This window comes from Cebidichthys violaceus, unplaced genomic scaffold, assembly GCF_023349555.1.
Source record: "Cebidichthys violaceus isolate CVI_PGR_0920_01 unplaced genomic scaffold, fCebVio1.0.p SCAF_16, whole genome shotgun sequence".
NCBI lineage: Eukaryota > Metazoa > Chordata > Actinopteri > Perciformes > Stichaeidae > Cebidichthys > Cebidichthys violaceus.
In genome coordinates, this window is record NW_027176329.1 from 6,013,942 (window position 1) to 6,032,767 (window position 18,826).

Here is an 18,826-nt window from a genome sequence, read left to right on the forward strand (position 1 = left end):
GCAGATGGTCTCGCTAACTGGTCTGTTATTACAATAATACGGTATTATTCACATGAAATCCCACAAAATACACTTATCTTCATCGACTAATCGTTTTGGAAAATAGTTAAATATTCCCACTACAATTTCCTTCTTCAAATTGTTTGCTTTGTCCAAACATGAACAAATGACTAATTAATCAATTACCAAAATTATTGCACATGTATTTTCTGTCAGTTGACTAATTGATTGTTTCAGGTCAATCAATGCATATAAGAGGACTACGAGCTTTATCAGTTGTCGCTGCACGCGGAGCCATCATGTACAAAAACAAAGCGGTTTTAGCACCACAGACGTAATGCTGCAATCCAGTGTTACGTAGTCAGTTGGAAAAAACTGCACCCGCCGCCCCCTCTGACACTGATCAGCCTTCACTGTGGGCCGTCTGCAGCCCAGCTGTGCTCATATGTACTGTGGAGTAAATGCGGTACTATCCTGGTTCAGTTGGTTCTGTACTCGTAACCAACTCTGAACTATATTCCAGCTATTCCTGATGAAGTAACTCTCATTAAGCCTCCATGCTGCCATTGTACTTGTTTAATCAATGTTTTCTTTTCTTTTTTGTAAAGCAGCGATCAATGGGGCACGTCCGATTTCATCCATGGTTGCTTCTTCACCGTGAATCTAATTTAAGTTGTTCCTCCCAGCTACTGATCCATTAAAAGGAAATCAATGTTCCTGGCTGGACTGGTCCGTTTTCCATGCAGATGACTGCAGACTGATTTAACTCTCCTTAAACTCCCGAAATAAAGTAACGCTTCTTCATCTTCAGTGGGCCGAGTTGCATTTACAAGCAGAGTTCACAAAGTGAAGTCGCACACCGTTTCCTTATACTGAATGTTATCCATTTATTACTCAAAATAAGAGTTTTCTTCCTACTAAAGATAGAAGATTAGGAGAATAAAACATGCAGTGACGAGATTCATTCTGAAAAACCAGCAACACAGTCGTGCAAACACCAACAAGAGCATTTTGTCTCTCACAACTGAAACTTGGAGAAAGGTTCCAAAAAATAAAAAACCTTTTGAAAAAAAAAAGAAAAGAGAAAAAGAAGTGTTATCATACAGAAAACACCACAAAAATAAAACGGATTAATGTACATTTTTAACAGTTTGTGGTTAAAGTCGCATGTCGACAACATCTTACACTTTTGGACCACAGCAGTGTTCCTGTGTGTTTTAGCCTCAGTACTCATATACTTGACACTACTGCTGATCTTTTCCCAACACAGACCACATCCTTTACATTTTGTTTTAGGTTCTTCTTCCAGGCAGCCATTGACTCATTTTCTTAGTCTGAAAATCTTTGTTTTGTAGTGACTTAGAGCTGGAATGTCAAGTCTACTTTTTTTCCAATCATGTATAGTTGCTGGGTAAAGCAGTGTACTTCAAAATACAGTCTGCTACTTTGTCAATATAGGCCTTCAATGTGACAGATTATCTGAAGCGGGTTTTCGAACATGGTAAAATAACACCGGTGGCTGAAAGAAGGGAAGAAAAACATGAAAGATCTCTGGAGAACGGTCAGCGGTAGATTAAAAAGTATGATTTGACATCAAACACACAGAAACGCTGGTTTGGTTCGCTAACGGACTGGATTCATTTTAAAATACTGAATGTTCTTTTTTTGCAAAAATGGGTGCATAGGGTTTAGAAAACAAAATCCTCAGTAACCGTGTATAAAAAAAGACAATTATTCCTGACCGACTACCACTGAACACAGAAACCGCTGACTGTTTCATATTTCTAAATCGGGAAATCTCACCAATACTATTTTATAAAACCAAGCAAAGCACCAGCATCATTCTTCTTAAAATGGAGCCGCGAAAACAAGCTTTCTATAAATGCTTCAGTGGATGTTACATTCATGTCAAAACAAACATTTCTCGACAGATGCACCAGCTCTGGTTAATCTGACACGACGACGGATAGAAAGGGGGGAGCGGGTGCTTTTCTAGCGGCCTCCCGACTTGCGTCCGGCCCAGGATCGGGACCGAGAGCGGGACCGAGAGCGTGACCTGGAAGCGGACCTGGAGCGGGATGGGGTGTGTGTCCGTCGCACTTCTTCCTCGGGGTAGTGGGAAGTCGACGCCGGGTTGACGGCTTCTCGCGGAGATGCGGATTTGGAGCGTGATCTCCCTCTGGACTCTCGCCGAGGCCTCTGCCTGTATCTGAAAACACAATGAGACCACTTAGACACCGACCGTCTAAACTCCTGGGCGCTCAACATAAATGTCCCGTGTGTCAAATGCTTAAGACTATTCAGTTTGTACCTGACACACAGTTATCTAAACAATTTCACTCCAACAAGTCTGCAAAAGTGTATTTGTAAAGCAATACACATGACCAAGACAGGCAGGCTTCTCTCAGCCAGCGTATTAAATGAATTATGGCAGCGCTGCGTATTTATGCTATGCTACAAAAGCTAGCTGCGTGACGAGGCGCTGAGCGTCTATTCGGCTAAGCGCTGCACGTTTGGCATTTCTTTTATGAGTTGAAAATGTTCAACTTTGGTTAAAACACTGCTCTCGTCACCGTCACTTTTTACCCAGCCGTCCAATCACAGTAGAGGAGGGGCGGGACATATAGCCTCATTCAAAGATGCGATCAAATGTGTTGTATTATGAGTATGTTGTGGTCTTATTGAGAATATTATGCTATTGTTTACATTGTCCTCCTGGCTGCCCCTAACAGATGCAAACCCCGTCTCCACAGTCAAAGAGAAGCTCTACCTGTCATCCTCTCGGCTCCTGCTTCTCCCTCCATACACCCGTCCACGGGACCTGAAGGCAGACATGAAAAGTTTATTTTCCCTTTCTCGAACTAATATTCATGCACAACAATTGTGAGGAATACGTCTGCTGAAAGAAAAAACTCACTCGCGAGGACTCTCGGACCGCCTGCGGTGGCGATCGTGAGAAGGGCTGCGCGATCTGTATCGCTCGTAGCTGCGGCTGCGCGAACGTCTGCGCCTGCCATCTCGATCGTGGTCGTCGTGTCGAGAGGATCTGCCCGGAGAGGATCGCTCCTTCGTCTTCATCTGATTCGGTGCTGAAAAAAGAAGAAAGAAGAAAAAGTGATGAGGGTTAGAGCCCTGAGCAGAAAACAGAATGCACAAAACATTCCCACAAATAAGTTGTTTTATTTACCTTTATCATATTATTGTGTCTAACAAAATTGGATTAAAAGTTTCTGACACCTCTGTAGACGTGAACCAGTTAACACTTCCATGACCAGTTTAGCTGGTGCCTGCAGTCATATATGCTTTAGAAGATAAGTACACACTGCATGGCTTACAATAGATCCCCTCAGGTGTGCCAGTATGAATACCCAAATGGAAGGGGAAACACCTGCAAAATATTTTTAATCTAAAATGTAACAGTTGTAATCTTTTATCTTGCTACCACAGCACGTTGCTGTTAAATTTCACATCACTGTTTATTTAACTCACTTCAGCTATAAACACCCTCCATTCCACAGCTTCGTCTGACCTAAACACTCGATGTCAGACCAGACAGTAATTGGTTGCAAAATTAAATATAAAAAAAAGTTTCAACACTTACTCTTTCTGTCACCCTGGGCAAACTGGATTTCAATCTGCCGGCCACAGACCCACTTCCTGTCCAGGCTGTGAAGGGCATCTTCTGCATCACGCACATCCTCAAATATGCTGGGTGGTTAAGGGTTTTTGTTTGCTCGCATTTTTGGTTAGGCCACACAAATTCAAAAGGAGGTTTTGGTATTTATGGTAAGAGGGATTCATCAAACATTTCCTCTAATTTGTGTGGCCTGATTGAAAGGACAAAACAGTATATAATGAGCATAAATTACGTATTACTTGATATGGTATAGCAAATTAAAAAAGCAACAAACAAATACACCTGTTCATTTTTTGTAGAGATAAAAGATGAAGCAAGTTTTTCAAACACATCAAATAATTGTCTGAGGGATCAGGATGACAAATGTATGAACAAATCACAAAACATTTAATATTCGATTTAATTACTTTGATTAAAATTAAATATGTCATTGATGTCACAGGGAAAGCTGATTTTGGTGTCATGTCAGATTTGTGGATTTGTCTTGTGAGGATACAAAATAATTCAGACTCGTTACCTTTGCCCATGCTTGACTTTGAACTTCATCTTGATCTTTACACTCTTTAATCGACTCCCACAGGGACTCGGGTTTCCTGCTCGCCTTTTCCTCTTAAACCTCTTTTCTTTTCCCAATTCTTTGCCGCCATATCCAAGCTTTGTCTCCGTTCCCTTTTCCTCTTCATGCTTTACTTTCTCTTTTCAACCTTTTCCCTCCCTCTGATCCTGAAGGTCTGTGTGACTTGTCTTTACTTCTACTCTACACGGGTCTTTGTTACTCTTTGTGGCCGATTCCACAACTGGATTCTTTTACATTTTCTGAAGCAATAACAGAGAAATACGTTTGTTAGATATTCAATCAAATTAAGTGCAAGAAAAACACATCACAAAAGCACATCTTCTCTGCTGAAAAGAAATTGAAAATGCTTTGTTAGCAGGAGCACACATGCACAGTAAACACTCATTGGGAAAGGATATTGAATGTATGCAAATCCTCTTGATCGACGTGTATAGAAGTCAAGTGGGATGTAGACATCCACTATCGGCCCATAGCGGCCAAACTCACGCCGCAAATCCTCAGGCCTGAACACCGTAAATACAAGTATGACTCAACTGACCAATCACGGGCAACTCTACCTACATCATCAACCAGTAGCAACAGCTGGGAGAGCAGCTGATGAGAGGGCTAAAAAAGGGACAGTTCACCACAAAACACAGTAAGACTTATTATTTTGGCGACAGTTCTGTCAAGTTTTGGGGTGAACTGACTCTCTAAGATACGTACACTATTTTGTTCAACATGCAATTCAATGTAAAACCTAATAACTTGGCATAAGCAGATGCAGCAGTGTTGGTCAATTTGTTACCACAATGAAGAGAAAATCTTGATGAAGATTAGCGCCGACATAATTTTTTAAAACAGTCTTACACACCGCTTAAAATGGACATACGTGTCATTTTTATCATGTTATCCTATTTTCCAATTCCAATTTTTTGTTATTCCAGTTTTTTATATTTACTTATAATACCTTTTGGGTAAAAACAAACGCTCTTCTTCATTCCAGGTTGCTTTTACAAGCACATTGTAGTAAAAAATGACTCCATCACTGACGTAAGATAACTCTTATGTTATTGTTCATACATTTGTATGAGACTAAGTAACGTTGAGCAGATCATTTATTTTACATTAGAGTAGTTTCAAATGCTTTGTGATAACTCTTTGATGCATGTCCATGTTTAGTTGGTATTTAAATTACATCTAGTCATTACAACGCATTTAACTATAACGTTATAATACGACGCTTACCGTTATAACGACAGATTATAGCACGTCAGAATTAATTAGCTAATTCAAATAATGGCTAACTGTAAACTGACGTTAGTCCAACCATCGTAAATTATAAGTTTAACTCTTTTTACCTGCAAATTATAAAAAAAAAAAAAATCTACTGAAATATTGAATTAGCTGGCTAATGTTGCTACGTTAGCAACGTTTCTAAACATGAAAATGAGCGACAGAAACAATGCAAACAAAGAAACGTTACCAACCAATTAAACCTCAACAAAGACGCATTGATATTACAGATAGGGTTTTATTTGTAACTGAAGGAGCTGGAGCTGCAGAATATTTCAAACGTAAAGCGCCTTTGCACGCTGGTTTAACGTAACTTGAGGCTTCTCGGAGGAAGCTAACCATAGCTGCTAAGCTAATTCAGCTAACGTGAGCTAACGTTAATGTGCGATGCTTGCGTTAGTGGAGGATCAGTGGTTCTCATCGGGTCGGAGTGTGGACTCACCTGGACTCATCGGAGATGTTTCTGACGAACAAAGACGTGTTTGGGGGCCTCATGTATTTGGCCATAAAGTTACACTCACTCAATAAAGGAAATGTTTTTTGGAAAAGGAGAATCTGCAGTGAAAATATGTTGCGCATGCGCACTTAGAAACCCTTCTGGTTCTTCCTCTCCAACAAAAATCGGGTAATAAATACCCACAGCGCTCTCTGCCGTTTGAGCTCATCACCTGCAGCTTTGGCAGCGACTGAGTTTAATACAAACCAGTGATGGTGTTCAGATCCTTGACATAAGTAAAGGTAGTAATACCACTGTGAAATACTCCACTTCAAGTAAAAGTCCTGCAATAACACTGAAATGCAGGCCTACTTAAGAGTACCCTATCAAAAGTCATTTTATTCTTTCATAATATTCCCTGTCAGTGTTTCCAATATATTATTTAATATTACTGCTGCATGAATGTGTATGTTGAATTTTACTGTTGTAAATGTTTGAGGTTGTGCTATTTTTTATCTACTTTATATATACTGTTGGGTATTGTAATCTCTGTTTGTAGCATCCCGATGGGTCCTGTGAGAGCCAATTAACACATTGTCTTCAGGTTTTGTTATTTATTCATAAAAGTATTTGAATAAAAGTTTTTTTTAAGATTTACGTTTATTTTCCATCATGTCATTTCCACATGGCTCCCTGCTCGATGCTGAGAAGTTCTAAGAGGCCCCATCAGCTGCCAGGTGAGGATCAGACGCGTTTGCTTCTGCTGATGAAAGTGACAGGGCCAGCAGTGATAGTCTGGAACAGCGAGGAGGCAGAGACAGAGAGAAAACACAGCTGTTTCACATGAATACAAAAAAAGAACTCACTGATTGTATAGGTTTCTTTCTAGTACTGAATCCCTCGACGTTACAGCAGTTTTAAAAAATAATTATATTCACTGACCTCAACCATGTCGCCCCCTTGGATCTCACGGACGGAGGTGAACTTTTCAGTCTCAGCAATCATCTTCCCGTTCTCCTCTCTGACAGTGCACTGACCAAAAACATTGCAGGGGACAGAAGTTTACTTTTTTAAATGACGAAACCCCCTTTAGCCAAGAAAATAAATAAAAAGTGCAAGTTAAACCATCCAAACATTGTTCTAGAGGATCCCATTAAAGGTCCCATATTGTTTTGTTAGCATTAAAGCCTGTAAACGTGTTCTAGTAGAGAAACCAAACAAGTAAGAACTTGAAAAGGACTAACAGGACTGAAGCCTACATAGATCCCTGAATAGAGACACTTTTCAGGGTCAAAGTTTGGCACCATCAGCTCACGTACAACTATCACGTCTACACTTCTGTGCTAATAATCTACAAGAAGAGTTTAAAGGCTTCAATTACCTTAAACTTCCTGCCATCCACAGTAGTCATCTCGGACTCCTTCCCCAGGCTGAATGAGTGGACTTTGGTGCAGATGGGGGTCTTCATCGTGTAGGTAAAGTCTTTGCCGTTCTGCTCGATCACCAGCACCGGTTTGACTTCCTTTCGCATTTTGATAACCATTTCAGGTGCACCTTGAATGCATAATTATAAAAAAAAAAAAAAAAAAAAAAAGAGAGAAGAAAAGAAAAGATGCATGCATACATAAACGAATAAATACATTAAACATATAAATAGTCTTACCTACTACTTTTAAGAACCCTTCGAGGTTTTCCTCAGAATAAACTTTCCATGTCCCGCTGAAGTCCATGTCTGCTGGTCACGTCGCTTGCCCGAGGATGTTTGTCGTTCTTGTTGTCATAATCCCGTCGCACTAAACTGCTGGTTGGCATGCCGGGGACTTCAAACTCCCTGTTATTTGGACTGGGATTCCCAGTGAGAGCCAGGCTGGGCTGAACAACAGATGCAAAGTAACGTGTGGATGAAATATGACACCAGATAACCAGGAGGATGGATGTGAAGATGATGTGAAGATGATTTAATGGATCTTTGTTCTTCCAAAAATCCCACAAAATCTCTGAATTTAAGCAATGACATATTCTTTATTTTACACAGGAATTAAAGCTCTCCTTCATTTGACAATGTTTAGGACTTTTCTTCTTTTTTTTTTCAAAATATAAAAATACTTCAACTGGATACACACAGAAAGCAATACGTTTTAAGGCAAAGATGTGCAGGCAGCAGAAGCTCAGGCAGTCCAGTGTAGATATGAAAAGGCGATTCACCTCTTTAACCTCGAAGCATGCTCAGTTACCAGGAACACAGATATGCAGAGTCTCACAAATACTGCTGGAATGTTACAGAAGCTCACAAAACAGTCCCGGTATGAATAGAGACAAGTGGAGCACATTCTGGACAGAAACAGCTATTTTCTTTCTGCAGAGGCCATCTGTTAATACTGAGCCGTGTCGCAGTCCCTGAGAAAACACCCATCAGTCATGCAGCAATGTTAAACGCTTGTTCATAGACCTCGGTCCAACAATATTTGTTACAGTTTCTTCTTGACTTTTAATATTCTTGGAACCCCAGATTTCTGCTTTCTACTTCACCAGGATGGCCTGATCGATAACAATATAAATATCTGCAAGTTTTAATATAATTTATAATAAATGTGAGAATATTTTTAATAGTAAGGCAGCATCTGCCTCTAACATCAAACACATCTTTGGTAGTTCTGTGCCTCAACGCCTTGTTGCTAAAGATACATCTGCGATAGTAATATCACATCATGTAGATTCTTTGTACTGTGCTTTGAGGGAGTAAACTCCACCCATCTGGTGCCTCAAGCTTGTTAAAACAAGTGATCTTCTATTTGATGGAAGTCTGCTTGATAAGACACACAAAAATGCTGACACTCTGCTCACTTCCGACTGTAATAGAATCCTGAAATGGCAAATGGCCAGTGGTGCATGCTTTGGTAATATGTTACATGATAAAAATCCTTATGAACTTATGGAAATATCAAGCTTTGCTACATCAGGGATCTCCATACAACAGATGACATGAGGAGATCCATCCTCCGATTTCAGAGAACTGTAAATGATGTGCTTCATCATGAGAGATCCTCTTCCTTGTTTGGACCGGGGTCACTGAGGCAGCGTGATAGTTTCAGTTGGTCCTGCTCCTCCTGATCCTGGTCCGGCACTTTGGCTCCGAGCTTGCCGCTCTGATTGGGCCTCGGGGGGGATTCGCTCAACAGGTTGACGGCATCGGGGGGGCTGGGACGCTCGCTGTCATCATAAGTGTAAACCCGGTGCTCTGGTGGATACAGACGCAGTGCGGCGACACATTAGTGATTAAATGTCGCCTACGAGCAGCTGCAAATTCATGAAAACGTGCTTTTTTTGCAGCAGTTTGGGCTTCAGAGAGGGTTGTTTTTTTGGGGATATTTGGATGCGTTTGTGTCTCATCGCTTTTACAACATTAAGTACTATACTAAAGAACAGTTTTTGAGGTACTTCTACTTTACATGAGTATTTACATTTTATGCTACCTGAAAGTCATTAAAGCTGCACTAAACAGGATTCAGCGCATTAATACAGCAGCAAACAGCTATTGTCTTTGTAAATATACAGTGGAGTAACGTCTAGCTGAGCAGAGAAGGAAATTGCTCTTCCTCTGCATGTGTTTTGTAATCGTAATATAACACATATGCTTTTACAATGTACCTGCATAATGACTACTTTTGCTTTTGGTATTTTAAGTATATTTTGATGCTGATACTTTTGTTCTTTTACTAGAGTAAGGACAGAGTATGTAAATATTGTGGTAATGCTATTTTTATAAAAGTTAAAGGATACTTCTGAATCCTTCTTCCAGATTTAATAACCCTTACATTTTTTATTTATCAAATACATTTCAAGATATGCACTGAGTAGGACGTTTTACAGTTGAAAAATTTACTTTTCAGCGCTCTCCGGTGAACAAACAATGTAATGGCGACACTGTTTTGTTGTCAACTGAGGTGCATTTGTAGCAAATATAAGTATAATCTTGGTTTAGCTGTTATGTCATCACATACAATCAGCTGTAAACTATTACTTTAACTGTTACTTGTTCTCTTTTTGATTTCATATCCAACATTCTGTTACCCAGAAACACGTTGAATGAAAGAACATTGATGACTTCACTGTGACTCTAAAGCTGTGTGAACACCTTTCATCATGTGATAAGATAAAGTCGGACCTGGTTCAAAGCAGACTTTTCTCACTAGCGGTGTTTCCTGGCGGTTTGCAGGAACTGTGAGGTAGTGACTCATCTGTGAATGAGACACAAGCATTTGTCAGTCAACTAAATACCAACCAATATTCAGAATCTCAAAATTGAAAGACATGTTGAATTAGACTGAAAGGCCATTTAGTTTCACTTCATTCATAATTGAGTCGTAGGACAAACCAGCAAACAGACATTTGGGTGTCATTCAGTGAATTAATAGCACAGTGAATGAGATTACAACGTCATTACAAGCAACCATAAATCAGGTTCAAAGAATCAACTAGTATTAGAAAAAGTACTAAATCTATAAATAAGGTCACATACAGCAGCTAACTCTAGAAACAGACACTCTGACACTCACAAACTGTTAAACTCACCCTCCTCTCCATCTCCACACGCTGCTTCCTGAAGCGGACTTCACTCACGTTGTCCTCAAACGGGTCGATGAACAGGTCGTGTCTGCTGTAGGAGCGAAGCTGAGGAGAAAAGAAACAAACATGAAGGACAGCGCCAGAAATACGGACTTTGTGACAACATCAAAACCTGCATGAAAGATGGACCTCAAGTCACATCCACCAGCATCACTTCCTACCCTCTGTCTGGTGTTCTGCAGGTTTCCTCGCAGAATCTTTCTTATCTCTTGCTCTCGACTCTTGGAGATGCTCGGGATGGCCCGTCCTCTGGCCGACTCTCTCGGCTGAATGTTTCTGTGGAGACACACGTCACATTTTATCACCGCTTACAACAACACACTTTGGGGGCTTAACAGAAGTGCCCCGAAGTGAGAAGCTATGCTGTTGGTTTATAACCTTATTGTCGGTTTGTGATGCCGTATTTGAATACTTTTCAGAGGTAAGCCTATGAATACAGTCACAACAATGTCTCTCTCTAGAATAAATGTCCTGGCTGTTCAGGTCCGTCAACACTTTCCTTTGATAGAACCACTTCTAGTATTCAAACTCAGGACTAAGCGGAGAAACCCAACCGGTCCTCTCACGACGACACTTACTGCATGGAGACGGAGGACATGAGCGTGGGCAGCTTGGCGGCGCTCCCGCTCTCCACCAGCATTATGGCCTGCTTCATCTCCATCTTGTTGTAGAAGGAGATGAGCTGAGGCTCGGTGGAGCGCTCGCCCGCGATCAGCCACCTCTTCACGTAGGTCTTGTTGAAGCGGCTCAGCCTGAGAACAGCAGAGAAAGCACCGCTTCAATCATCGTCAACATCAACAACACAGTGATTTGAATTTGGCAAAACAACTTCTGCCGCTCTGAAGCTCCGAACCTTTGCAGCAGTGTGAGAGAATTTGTGCAGTGTCATATTTACACAAAAAATTTTTCTTTCTATTATCTATCTATTATTTATTTGCGCCGTTTTCTTATGAAAGACCGTAACAGGGAGGAGACAGAAGAAAGAAAGTCATACTTGTCTTTCCAGTGATGATGTCCATAATGACCACAGACGTCTTCGATTCCCGTGAGGAGGTGATCCAGGAACTGCAGACAAAATGAATTGTTATATGCTGTTGATGTGCTGCATGGAGTATCTTAATGATGAACAATACACAAAAATGGGATTTGAAAACACAAATTGAATGTTCCCTCTGTTGAAAGTCGTAAACACTACAGTGATTGATGATCGATCCCACCTGAGTGTGAATCTCCTCATTAATTGACCCTTTGCTGTCCTTCTTCCTCTTCACGGCCAGAAGCTCCACCAGAGGCCTGATCGTCATTCCCTGGAGACACAAACAGGAAGTCAGGTCATGTTTGTGTTCTATATAATTCAATGTGTCCTCATGTTATGTATCCTAATACTGCCTGTCCTTACTTACATCAACAAAATTTTTCCTAAAGTTTTGGTAAAAGACGCGACTCATCTGCTCCTCTCTTCAGCAAATACAAACTTCTATACATTTTTTATGTGGACATATGCCAGACTTGTGTATTCATGTGCTAATATGTAAATCTAAACCATGACAAGTCTTTTTTTAAGGACTTTTATCTTTAGTATTGTTTAACGTCACAGTGAAATACAGAGGACCATCTCTTTGGTGGCAAAGTTTTATAACTAGCTGGTAAACTTAAACTTCAATGTAATTTTTTTATTTTCATCAATTATCTGCTTTACCTTTAAACTTTGATGAATTATTATCATTTTTGATGACTATTGATATCTTATAGGGTGAGGTATCTTCATAAGCCATTTTGGGCTTTTGAAACATTTTTACTGTGTTATATATGTGTATATGTGAAAATAAACAAATAAACATAAATAAATAAAAAACTAATAATTATTTTCTCAAATAACTTTGTTTTCATGATTTACACTTAAAAAAAGGAAGTTGCAATTCTAGTTAGTTGCCAAGAGATCAATAAAGGTTACTGGTTACTTATAATGGAGGGAAAAAAAAATTAATTATTACAAAAAAAGAAAGAACAAACCAAAATACTGGTTGCTTGGTTCAACATTTTCTAAAAGTAACTTTATGCCGAATACTGAAATGCAAAAGTTTGTCACCTGCACAATGACGGTGAAGAAGATGACGGTGATGATGGCGGTGAGGAACATGCTCTTCATCTCGTTGTCGGTCAGCAGGAACCCCAGTGAGAAGGCGATGGCACCTCGCAGGCCACCGTAGGCCATGATGAACTGGTCCTTTTTGGTCAGCTTCACGATGCGGAATTTATTAATGATGTATGTGAGGCCAATGACTCCTGGAAAGCACACAGAAAACAACATAATGCAGTTTATAAACAAGATTACAGTAACACCTTGAATCTTTAATAACAATCCTGTTTTTTCACTGTCTTTCAAGTAAAAAGTGTTGCCCTCAGTAGTGAAGAAACATCGTTGTTTTAGTGCTCCGGTTAACCCAGACACAAGTCCCTGTCTGACCGTGTTCTGCTGTGCTCACCCAGCACCCTCGACACCAGACAGAGGACCACGGTGACAATGACGAAGGTCCAGTTCCAGGCGTGAGGACCTGCCACCGTGGAAACACCGAGGAAGATGAAGATGAGCGTCTCGCTCACGCTGCTCCACATCTTCATGAAGTATTTGATGGTGGTGTACGACTTGTGGGAGACGTTGGCCTCCACGTACGGCCGCATTGTCACGCCACATGCTATCAACCTGTTAGGGACAGGAAGGAACACGGAGAGCGTCACGAGCGACAAGGAGTGAGGTGAGCCAGGTTGTTTCTGTTACGAAGCACGATGTAAAGAGTGATCACTTCTCCACCTGAAGGAGCTGATAAAGCAAAATACTGAGAAATATATGCTTGTCACCCTTTGTATTGCTGAGAGCTAGATGAGACTATGGATACCACTCCTGTGTTTGTGTCACTATAAAAAAAAACTATAAAACCCATCATATCATTGTATAACCAGACAATAAAAACATTATGTTCAGCTTTGAAAGCTTCATGCGCTAATATGAAGCTTTATTTTAAACATCTACACGGTCATTCTCCTTCCCTGCTTAATTAATTCATTACCAGCACACCAGCAGAGTCAACACACTGTCGCATTGCATTACACACAAACCTCACTGGGACAATCAGTCTTCTCTGTTAACGGGGCAAAATGATGGAACCGTCTACCAACTAAATAAAAAATGCAGCACGCATTACATGTTCGAGGTGTTAAATCATGGCTAGAAGATAACCAGCATTGTTCTCACACCCCCATAGACAGCTGTATTTTGTTTCCTGTGGATGTATTTGTGTATGTCTATTATTTTATTTTTCTATTTTAACTGTTTTTGTTTTTCTAAAGCCTCCCGTGAACACATGCTGTAAATTAGAAATTAGAAAAGAGTCAGGCCACCTGTTTTCCCCTGACTCCAGTCTTCATGCTAAGCTAAGCTAACTGGCTGCAGTTTTAAAATGTAACACTCAGATACAATCTCACTCTATGAATAAGTGTACTGAAGAAGAATAACTATCATAAAGGAGGGAATTATCACAAACTCACGACATGATGCCTGACAGGTGGAAGACCTCAGCGGAGAGGTAAGCCATGTAGCTGTAGAGGAAAACAAACAGGGGCTCGATGACTCGGGTGTGCGAGGTGAAGCGGGAGGTAAAGGCACCCAGGAGGCCGTAGATGGCTCCCACCAGGATGCCTCCCAGTGACACCACGAAGAAACAGATGACGCCAAGGAAGGCGTCGGCCACGGTCACGGTTCCTGCGTGAGAAAACTCCTCGAACAGGTGATATAGAACCTGAGCAGAGAGAGAAACACATTCACTGAGTGTTCTGTGTTTTATTCAAGGTAAGAAGTCTTTACAGCTCTCAACCTTGTACTTGTTATCCTCGTGAAGCAGATCATGTTCTCTTCTTCTTTCATTCCTTCTTTCCTACCATCCTTACTATCTCACTTCCTCGCTTCTTCCATTCCTTCCTTTTTTCTTTACTTACACCTTTCCTCCCTCCCTCCCTCCCTCCCTCCCTTTCTTCAGCCCCTCCGGACCTCCCTTCACTCACCACGGTGACGGCGTCATTGAGCAGCGACTCCCCGAACACCAGGATGTACAGCAGCTCGTTGATGTGGATCTCCTCGAACACGGCCAGGACGGCCACGGGGTCCACGGCCGAGACAATGGTGCCGAACAGCAGGCAGGACAGCAGGTCCACGCTGGCCAGCTGCGTGCCTTCGATCTGACACACGCCGTAGATCATCCCTCCGATGAAGAAGGCGTTCCACAGGGTCCCCACCACAGCGAACACCAGGATGGTGCCCATGTTCTCCGTGAAGGCCCGGATGGGCAGGAAGTAGCCGGCATCAAGGATAATGGGAGGCAGCAGGTAGAGGAAGAAGAGCTTGGTGTCGAGGACGGGGGCTTCCTCTCGGATGGCTTTGATGATGCCGCCGACCAGCAGACCAACGCCGATCAGCAGGCAGCTCTCTGGGACGACGTTCGACACTCGAGGGATAATGTGAAAACCTGCAGACAGAGAAAGATTTGAACTTTTTACTCATGAAAACTAAAAGAGAAAGACAAATTGTTGACTTTTACTCAAAAAAAGCTAAAGCTATTCATCCCATTTCTTAAAATGCTCTTAAATTTAAGAGATCTCAGGAGGTCTCTTAAGCTGGATAAGAGTTGCCTGTCAGGATGAGGTTATTCTGTGATGTTACTACTCTACTACACTATTGTAGCTTTCATCTCTTATTTGCGACTGCTGCTTTCTTGTAAGCTATTATCTCCAATCGTAGAATAAAACGGTTTACAACCACTCCATCCACCTTCAGTGTCTGCACTTGCCAATGTGGTTATTAAACTCCTTTTATTATACGTTTCTCTGAGTGTCTTTCTTGTTCTAGGTCAGGGTCTTTTTGTGTTTCAATTTCACAAATTGTTGCTTTTTCTCTGTTTTGTATCATTGCAAAAATGAATACCAAAACAAGCAGTGTGAACACGTAACCTTGGCTCTGACAAATTGTAATCCTTAATAAAGAGTCAAATAAATGCACAAGAACATGTTTCATAACTGAAGCAGTGGTATAGGTCAATACATATGGTACAACAGGATGTAACACTCTCTGCAAACATACATTACTAGAGTCTACATTTAGTGATACATCACTGCGTGCATGAGAGCAGCCGCTTGAGACGACCGTTAAAAACAAGATCCACTCAGTCAGTTGTACATCACTGCAACGTCCTCATGAAATATAAAACACGTTGCAGCTGCAGGCGAACAAACAGGCCGCTGATACGGCTGAATGGAAATATCTGTGTGGGATGAATGTTATGTATTTATTGTGCATTTCACTGGGAACTCTTCACTATTGGCCTTTAATGGACGTTACTGAAATGAGCAATCGTGGGCGGCAACTAGCAATCATTTTAATTGTTGAGTCATCTGTTTTCGATTACATTACATTACATTACATTACAGTCATTTAGCAGACGCTTTTATCCAAAGCGACTTACAATAAGTGCATTCAACATTGGTAATCAAAAGAACTGATTCATCCTGCAGCCTATAAAATGTCAGAAAATAGTGAAGAATGACGATCACAAGTCCCCAGAGCCCAAGTTAACGTCATATATATATATATATATATATATATTATTTACAATGATTATTAAACAGCGAGGAGCTGAAAATCCTCACACTTCGGAACATGAAACCAGTGTTGTTTAAGGGTTAAATAAAGGGCTGATACAGTGGATTGATGCTGAACAGGGCTTTGTGACTGCTCCTTTAGTTTCATATTTGGCTGTTTGTCTCTCAGCTGAATGAGGCCTTGACATTCAGCCTCCCGGTCATGTGACCTCGGGGTCGAGGCTGCTGTCGCGAACATTTTTTCTGCGTCGTTTTCTACGGTCAGTGTTCCCGTGTGCGGCCGTCCTCGCCCCCTCCTCTCCGACTCTGCACACTGGGCTGCTTGTTATCGAGCAGTGCATTAGGACAGGAAGTCGGACCGTCCCTCGTGGACAACAGCTGGAGGGAGCAGATAAGACGCCACAGGGCTTCTCTCAGCCAACGACAAAACGCAGGAGAGATCAGCCAATCAGAATCACCTCTACCCGGTGTTTACACACCTAGCATGGTGGCATGGTGGCATAATAACTTAATAAAAGTCAAAATGCATCATTATTTGTGCCTATAATATGTGATATTTTGTGAATTTCTTAAACGCTTAAAGAGTCTGGTTGGCCGCTGTTCAAAAATGTCATGGGTGGAATCACTGTAAAAATAGAACATAAAACACAACAACACTATGTATGAATACTCCAAGTAATAAAAAACTATGCACAATAATAATAATATATGATGAAGTAATTGAGTACAAAGGAGTGTTGTGTACAAGCTAAAGTTCAGAGGCGAGCGATGGCTTATTATAAATCTGCACAGAGATACATTTAATCCCTCCAATTAGCCTGAACAACTGCTATGAAACACCTCTTGCCAGGGCTGAATTCAAACTCTAATCCTTAACATTTGCTTCTTCTACAGACAGACAGACACGTGCTCACACCATCAGGCTCATCCTAAAATAAGTTTGTGTGGCACGGAAACATCACTGAAGCAGTTTGTGGAGAAACTCAGCACTCTGTTGCGGCCTGCAGAAGGTCTATCCAGTCAGTGATGACCCTAGGCTTACTAAGGCCAATAAAGACACTGCAACCAGACTTCTAACAATCGATTTATTTTTGTCAATAAAGTGTGTTGTATGTATGTATGTATGTATGTATGTATGTATGTATGTATATATAGTTTAATGGACTGGATGCATTGCAGACTCTCAACATGTTTTATAAGTATTCTTTGTATTTGGTGGGTGAATCTGCCAAAATGAAAAGGGCAAAATTGAAGTATTGTCAGTTTTTTTTAAAATGGAGTTTGGTACAACCTTCACCAACACAATGAAGAACTGCAGTCATCTGTGGGAATAACGAGCGTCTGAGTTTTGTTTGGTAACTAATATGATACAGTCAAACTTACAGTTTTAGCTGCCAAGAACACCACATGTGAACATACTCACACCAAACTCCATACAACATTCTACTAATTTAACAAAAATATGTATATTACTAAGCTGTGAAATGTCTCTTCATACCTTTAACAAATCCTTAGGACATCATGTCCATGCCTTAGTGTATTGTAACTGAGCAGCTGGTTGTTTCTATATTCAGTTTAACATCCTGAGTCATTTGTATCACTGCTGTTCTTCTGTTCTCATTAGTGTCTGATGTTTTATTGCATCTTCTCTCTTGACCTGCATGTCATTTTGTTACACAAATAAACCATATTACAAACCATGTTTGGAGCCTGGCTAACAAGCCCCCTTCATCTGATGATGATCCAGCCCCTCACTATTCCCAGAGGTGGGAGTATTTGATCACTGTGGCAGCAGGAAATCCTTCTCTAATGTGTGTCACATGTGTCACTCACCAAGTTTCATGAGCAGGGCCAGAAGGATCCACAGCGCGATCTCAAAGGGCTTCCTGACGTGGTCGTAGTTGAGGGAGAGGACGGGGAAAGCCTTTTTGTGGGCAGTGGAGTTAGTTTGATGATGGGAGTCCTCTGGTGCTTCTCCGGCTGCATTTCTCCGCGTCTCGTTGTTTCCAACATCACGACTCGCGGAGGCGACGGAGACGAAAACGAGCAAGAAAACGCAAATTAGCCCCGTTAGAGGCGGACCAGTGGAGCTCCTCCGGACGGGACGGAGTTCAGCCATTTTCGGATGGTTTGACGGCTGAACTGCTGCTGCTGCTGCTGCTCAGCTCTAGATCCGATGAAGATGAAGATAAGGATAGTACGGGAAGCGAGCGTGGTGCGCAACGGAGAAACGCGCACTTTTACGCACAAACACCCCGGGCATCTTAAAATGACGCATAGATGTAGAAGAACAAAGTATGGTTCATTTTGCAAACAAACGCTGCTGTCATCGGTGGGATAATTTTTGTAAAAAAAAATAAATGACGCTTCTTACTTGCCCGCTGAGATGATTTAAAGGCTTCTAAGTTGTTGCCCTAATTGTTTTAGACTCGTTATTCTCTCTTTAAACGAAACTCTCACAACTTCATCAAGTATCATCACTTCATCAGGCAGAAATCTCTCACGCTTATTTCTCTCTAACTTTACAGGGCGGCTCATCTGAAGCCAAGCCGGAGAGAGAGCGACATCTACTGGAGCGGCGGACCACTGCGACCACCAGGCCGTAACGGCGGGACACACTGTGTGT

The 18,826-nt window shown here is 41.4% G+C and overlaps 3 protein-coding genes across 3 annotated transcripts; all 3 read right to left on the reverse strand.

Annotated features, from left to right (window-relative positions):
* Nucleotides 1-862: 862 nt before the first annotated feature.
* LOC137872605 (serine/arginine-rich splicing factor 10-like) lies at nucleotides 863-6,090 on the reverse strand. Its single transcript, XM_068710910.1, has 6 exons — nucleotides 5,932-6,090; nucleotides 4,611-4,717; nucleotides 3,602-3,703; nucleotides 2,918-3,089; nucleotides 2,771-2,821; nucleotides 863-2,209 (listed from the first exon to the last, which is right to left on the reverse strand). The coding sequence occupies exons 1-6, from the start codon at nucleotides 6,066-6,068 to the stop codon at nucleotides 1,993-1,995; spliced, it is 786 nt and encodes a 261-aa protein (XP_068567011.1). The 5' UTR covers nucleotides 6,069-6,090; the 3' UTR covers nucleotides 863-1,992.
* Nucleotides 6,091-6,625: 535 nt separating this feature from the next.
* On the reverse strand, nucleotides 6,626-7,779 carry LOC137872358 (fatty acid-binding protein, liver-like). Its single transcript, XM_068710556.1, has 4 exons — nucleotides 7,589-7,779; nucleotides 7,307-7,479; nucleotides 6,868-6,957; nucleotides 6,626-6,720 (listed from the first exon to the last, which is right to left on the reverse strand). The coding sequence occupies exons 1-4, from the start codon at nucleotides 7,653-7,655 to the stop codon at nucleotides 6,670-6,672; spliced, it is 381 nt and encodes a 126-aa protein (XP_068566657.1). The 5' UTR covers nucleotides 7,656-7,779; the 3' UTR covers nucleotides 6,626-6,669.
* A 148-nt stretch (nucleotides 7,780-7,927) lies between these two features.
* On the reverse strand, nucleotides 7,928-18,408 carry LOC137872606 (Na(+)/H(+) exchanger beta-like). The gene is made up of 12 exons (XM_068710912.1): nucleotides 18,034-18,408; nucleotides 14,611-15,071; nucleotides 14,098-14,348; nucleotides 13,038-13,255; nucleotides 12,641-12,837; nucleotides 11,769-11,858; nucleotides 11,546-11,616; nucleotides 11,130-11,303; nucleotides 10,713-10,827; nucleotides 10,498-10,596; nucleotides 10,091-10,163; nucleotides 7,928-9,163 (listed from the first exon to the last, which is right to left on the reverse strand). The coding sequence occupies exons 1-12, from the start codon at nucleotides 18,317-18,319 to the stop codon at nucleotides 8,958-8,960; spliced, it is 2,241 nt and encodes a 746-aa protein (XP_068567013.1). The 5' UTR covers nucleotides 18,320-18,408; the 3' UTR covers nucleotides 7,928-8,957.
* Between the last annotated feature and the right edge of the window lie 418 nt (nucleotides 18,409-18,826).

What these genes read in the sequence shown, in the direction of transcription:
- LOC137872605 (XM_068710910.1), bottom strand. Translation starts at nt 6,068, where the DNA reads ATGCGCAACATATTTTCACTGCAGATTCTCCTTTTCCAAAAAACATTT. An exon ending in AGGATTTGCATACATTCAAT is followed by an intron (nt 3,704 to 4,610) that starts ATCCTTTCCCAA and finishes CACCCAGCATAT; the next exon opens with TTGAGGATGTGCGTGATGCA. An exon ending in AGGAGCCGAGAGGATGACAG is followed by an intron (nt 2,210 to 2,770) that starts GTAGAGCTTCTC and finishes TTGTGTTTTCAG; the next exon opens with ATACAGGCAGAGGCCTCGGC.
- LOC137872606 (XM_068710912.1), bottom strand. Translation starts at nt 18,319, where the DNA reads ATGGCTGAACTCCGTCCCGTCCGGAGGAGCTCCACTGGTCCGCCTCTA. An exon ending in TGCAGAACACCAGACAGAGG is followed by an intron (nt 10,597 to 10,712) that starts GTAGGAAGTGAT and finishes TTTTCTCCTCAG; the next exon opens with CTTCGCTCCTACAGCAGACA. An exon ending in AAAAGTCTGCTTTGAACCAG is followed by an intron (nt 9,164 to 10,090) that starts GTCCGACTTTAT and finishes TGTATCCACCAG; the next exon opens with AGCACCGGGTTTACACTTAT.
- LOC137872358 (XM_068710556.1), bottom strand. Translation starts at nt 7,655, where the DNA reads ATGGACTTCAGCGGGACATGGAAAGTTTATTCTGAGGAAAACCTCGAA. An exon ending in TGGATGGCAGGAAGTTTAAG is followed by an intron (nt 6,958 to 7,306) that starts GTAATTGAAGCC and finishes GTTTTTGGTCAG; the next exon opens with TGCACTGTCAGAGAGGAGAA. An exon ending in AAGGGGGCGACATGGTTGAG is followed by an intron (nt 6,721 to 6,867) that starts GTCAGTGAATAT and finishes TCGCTGTTCCAG; the next exon opens with ACTATCACTGCTGGCCCTGT.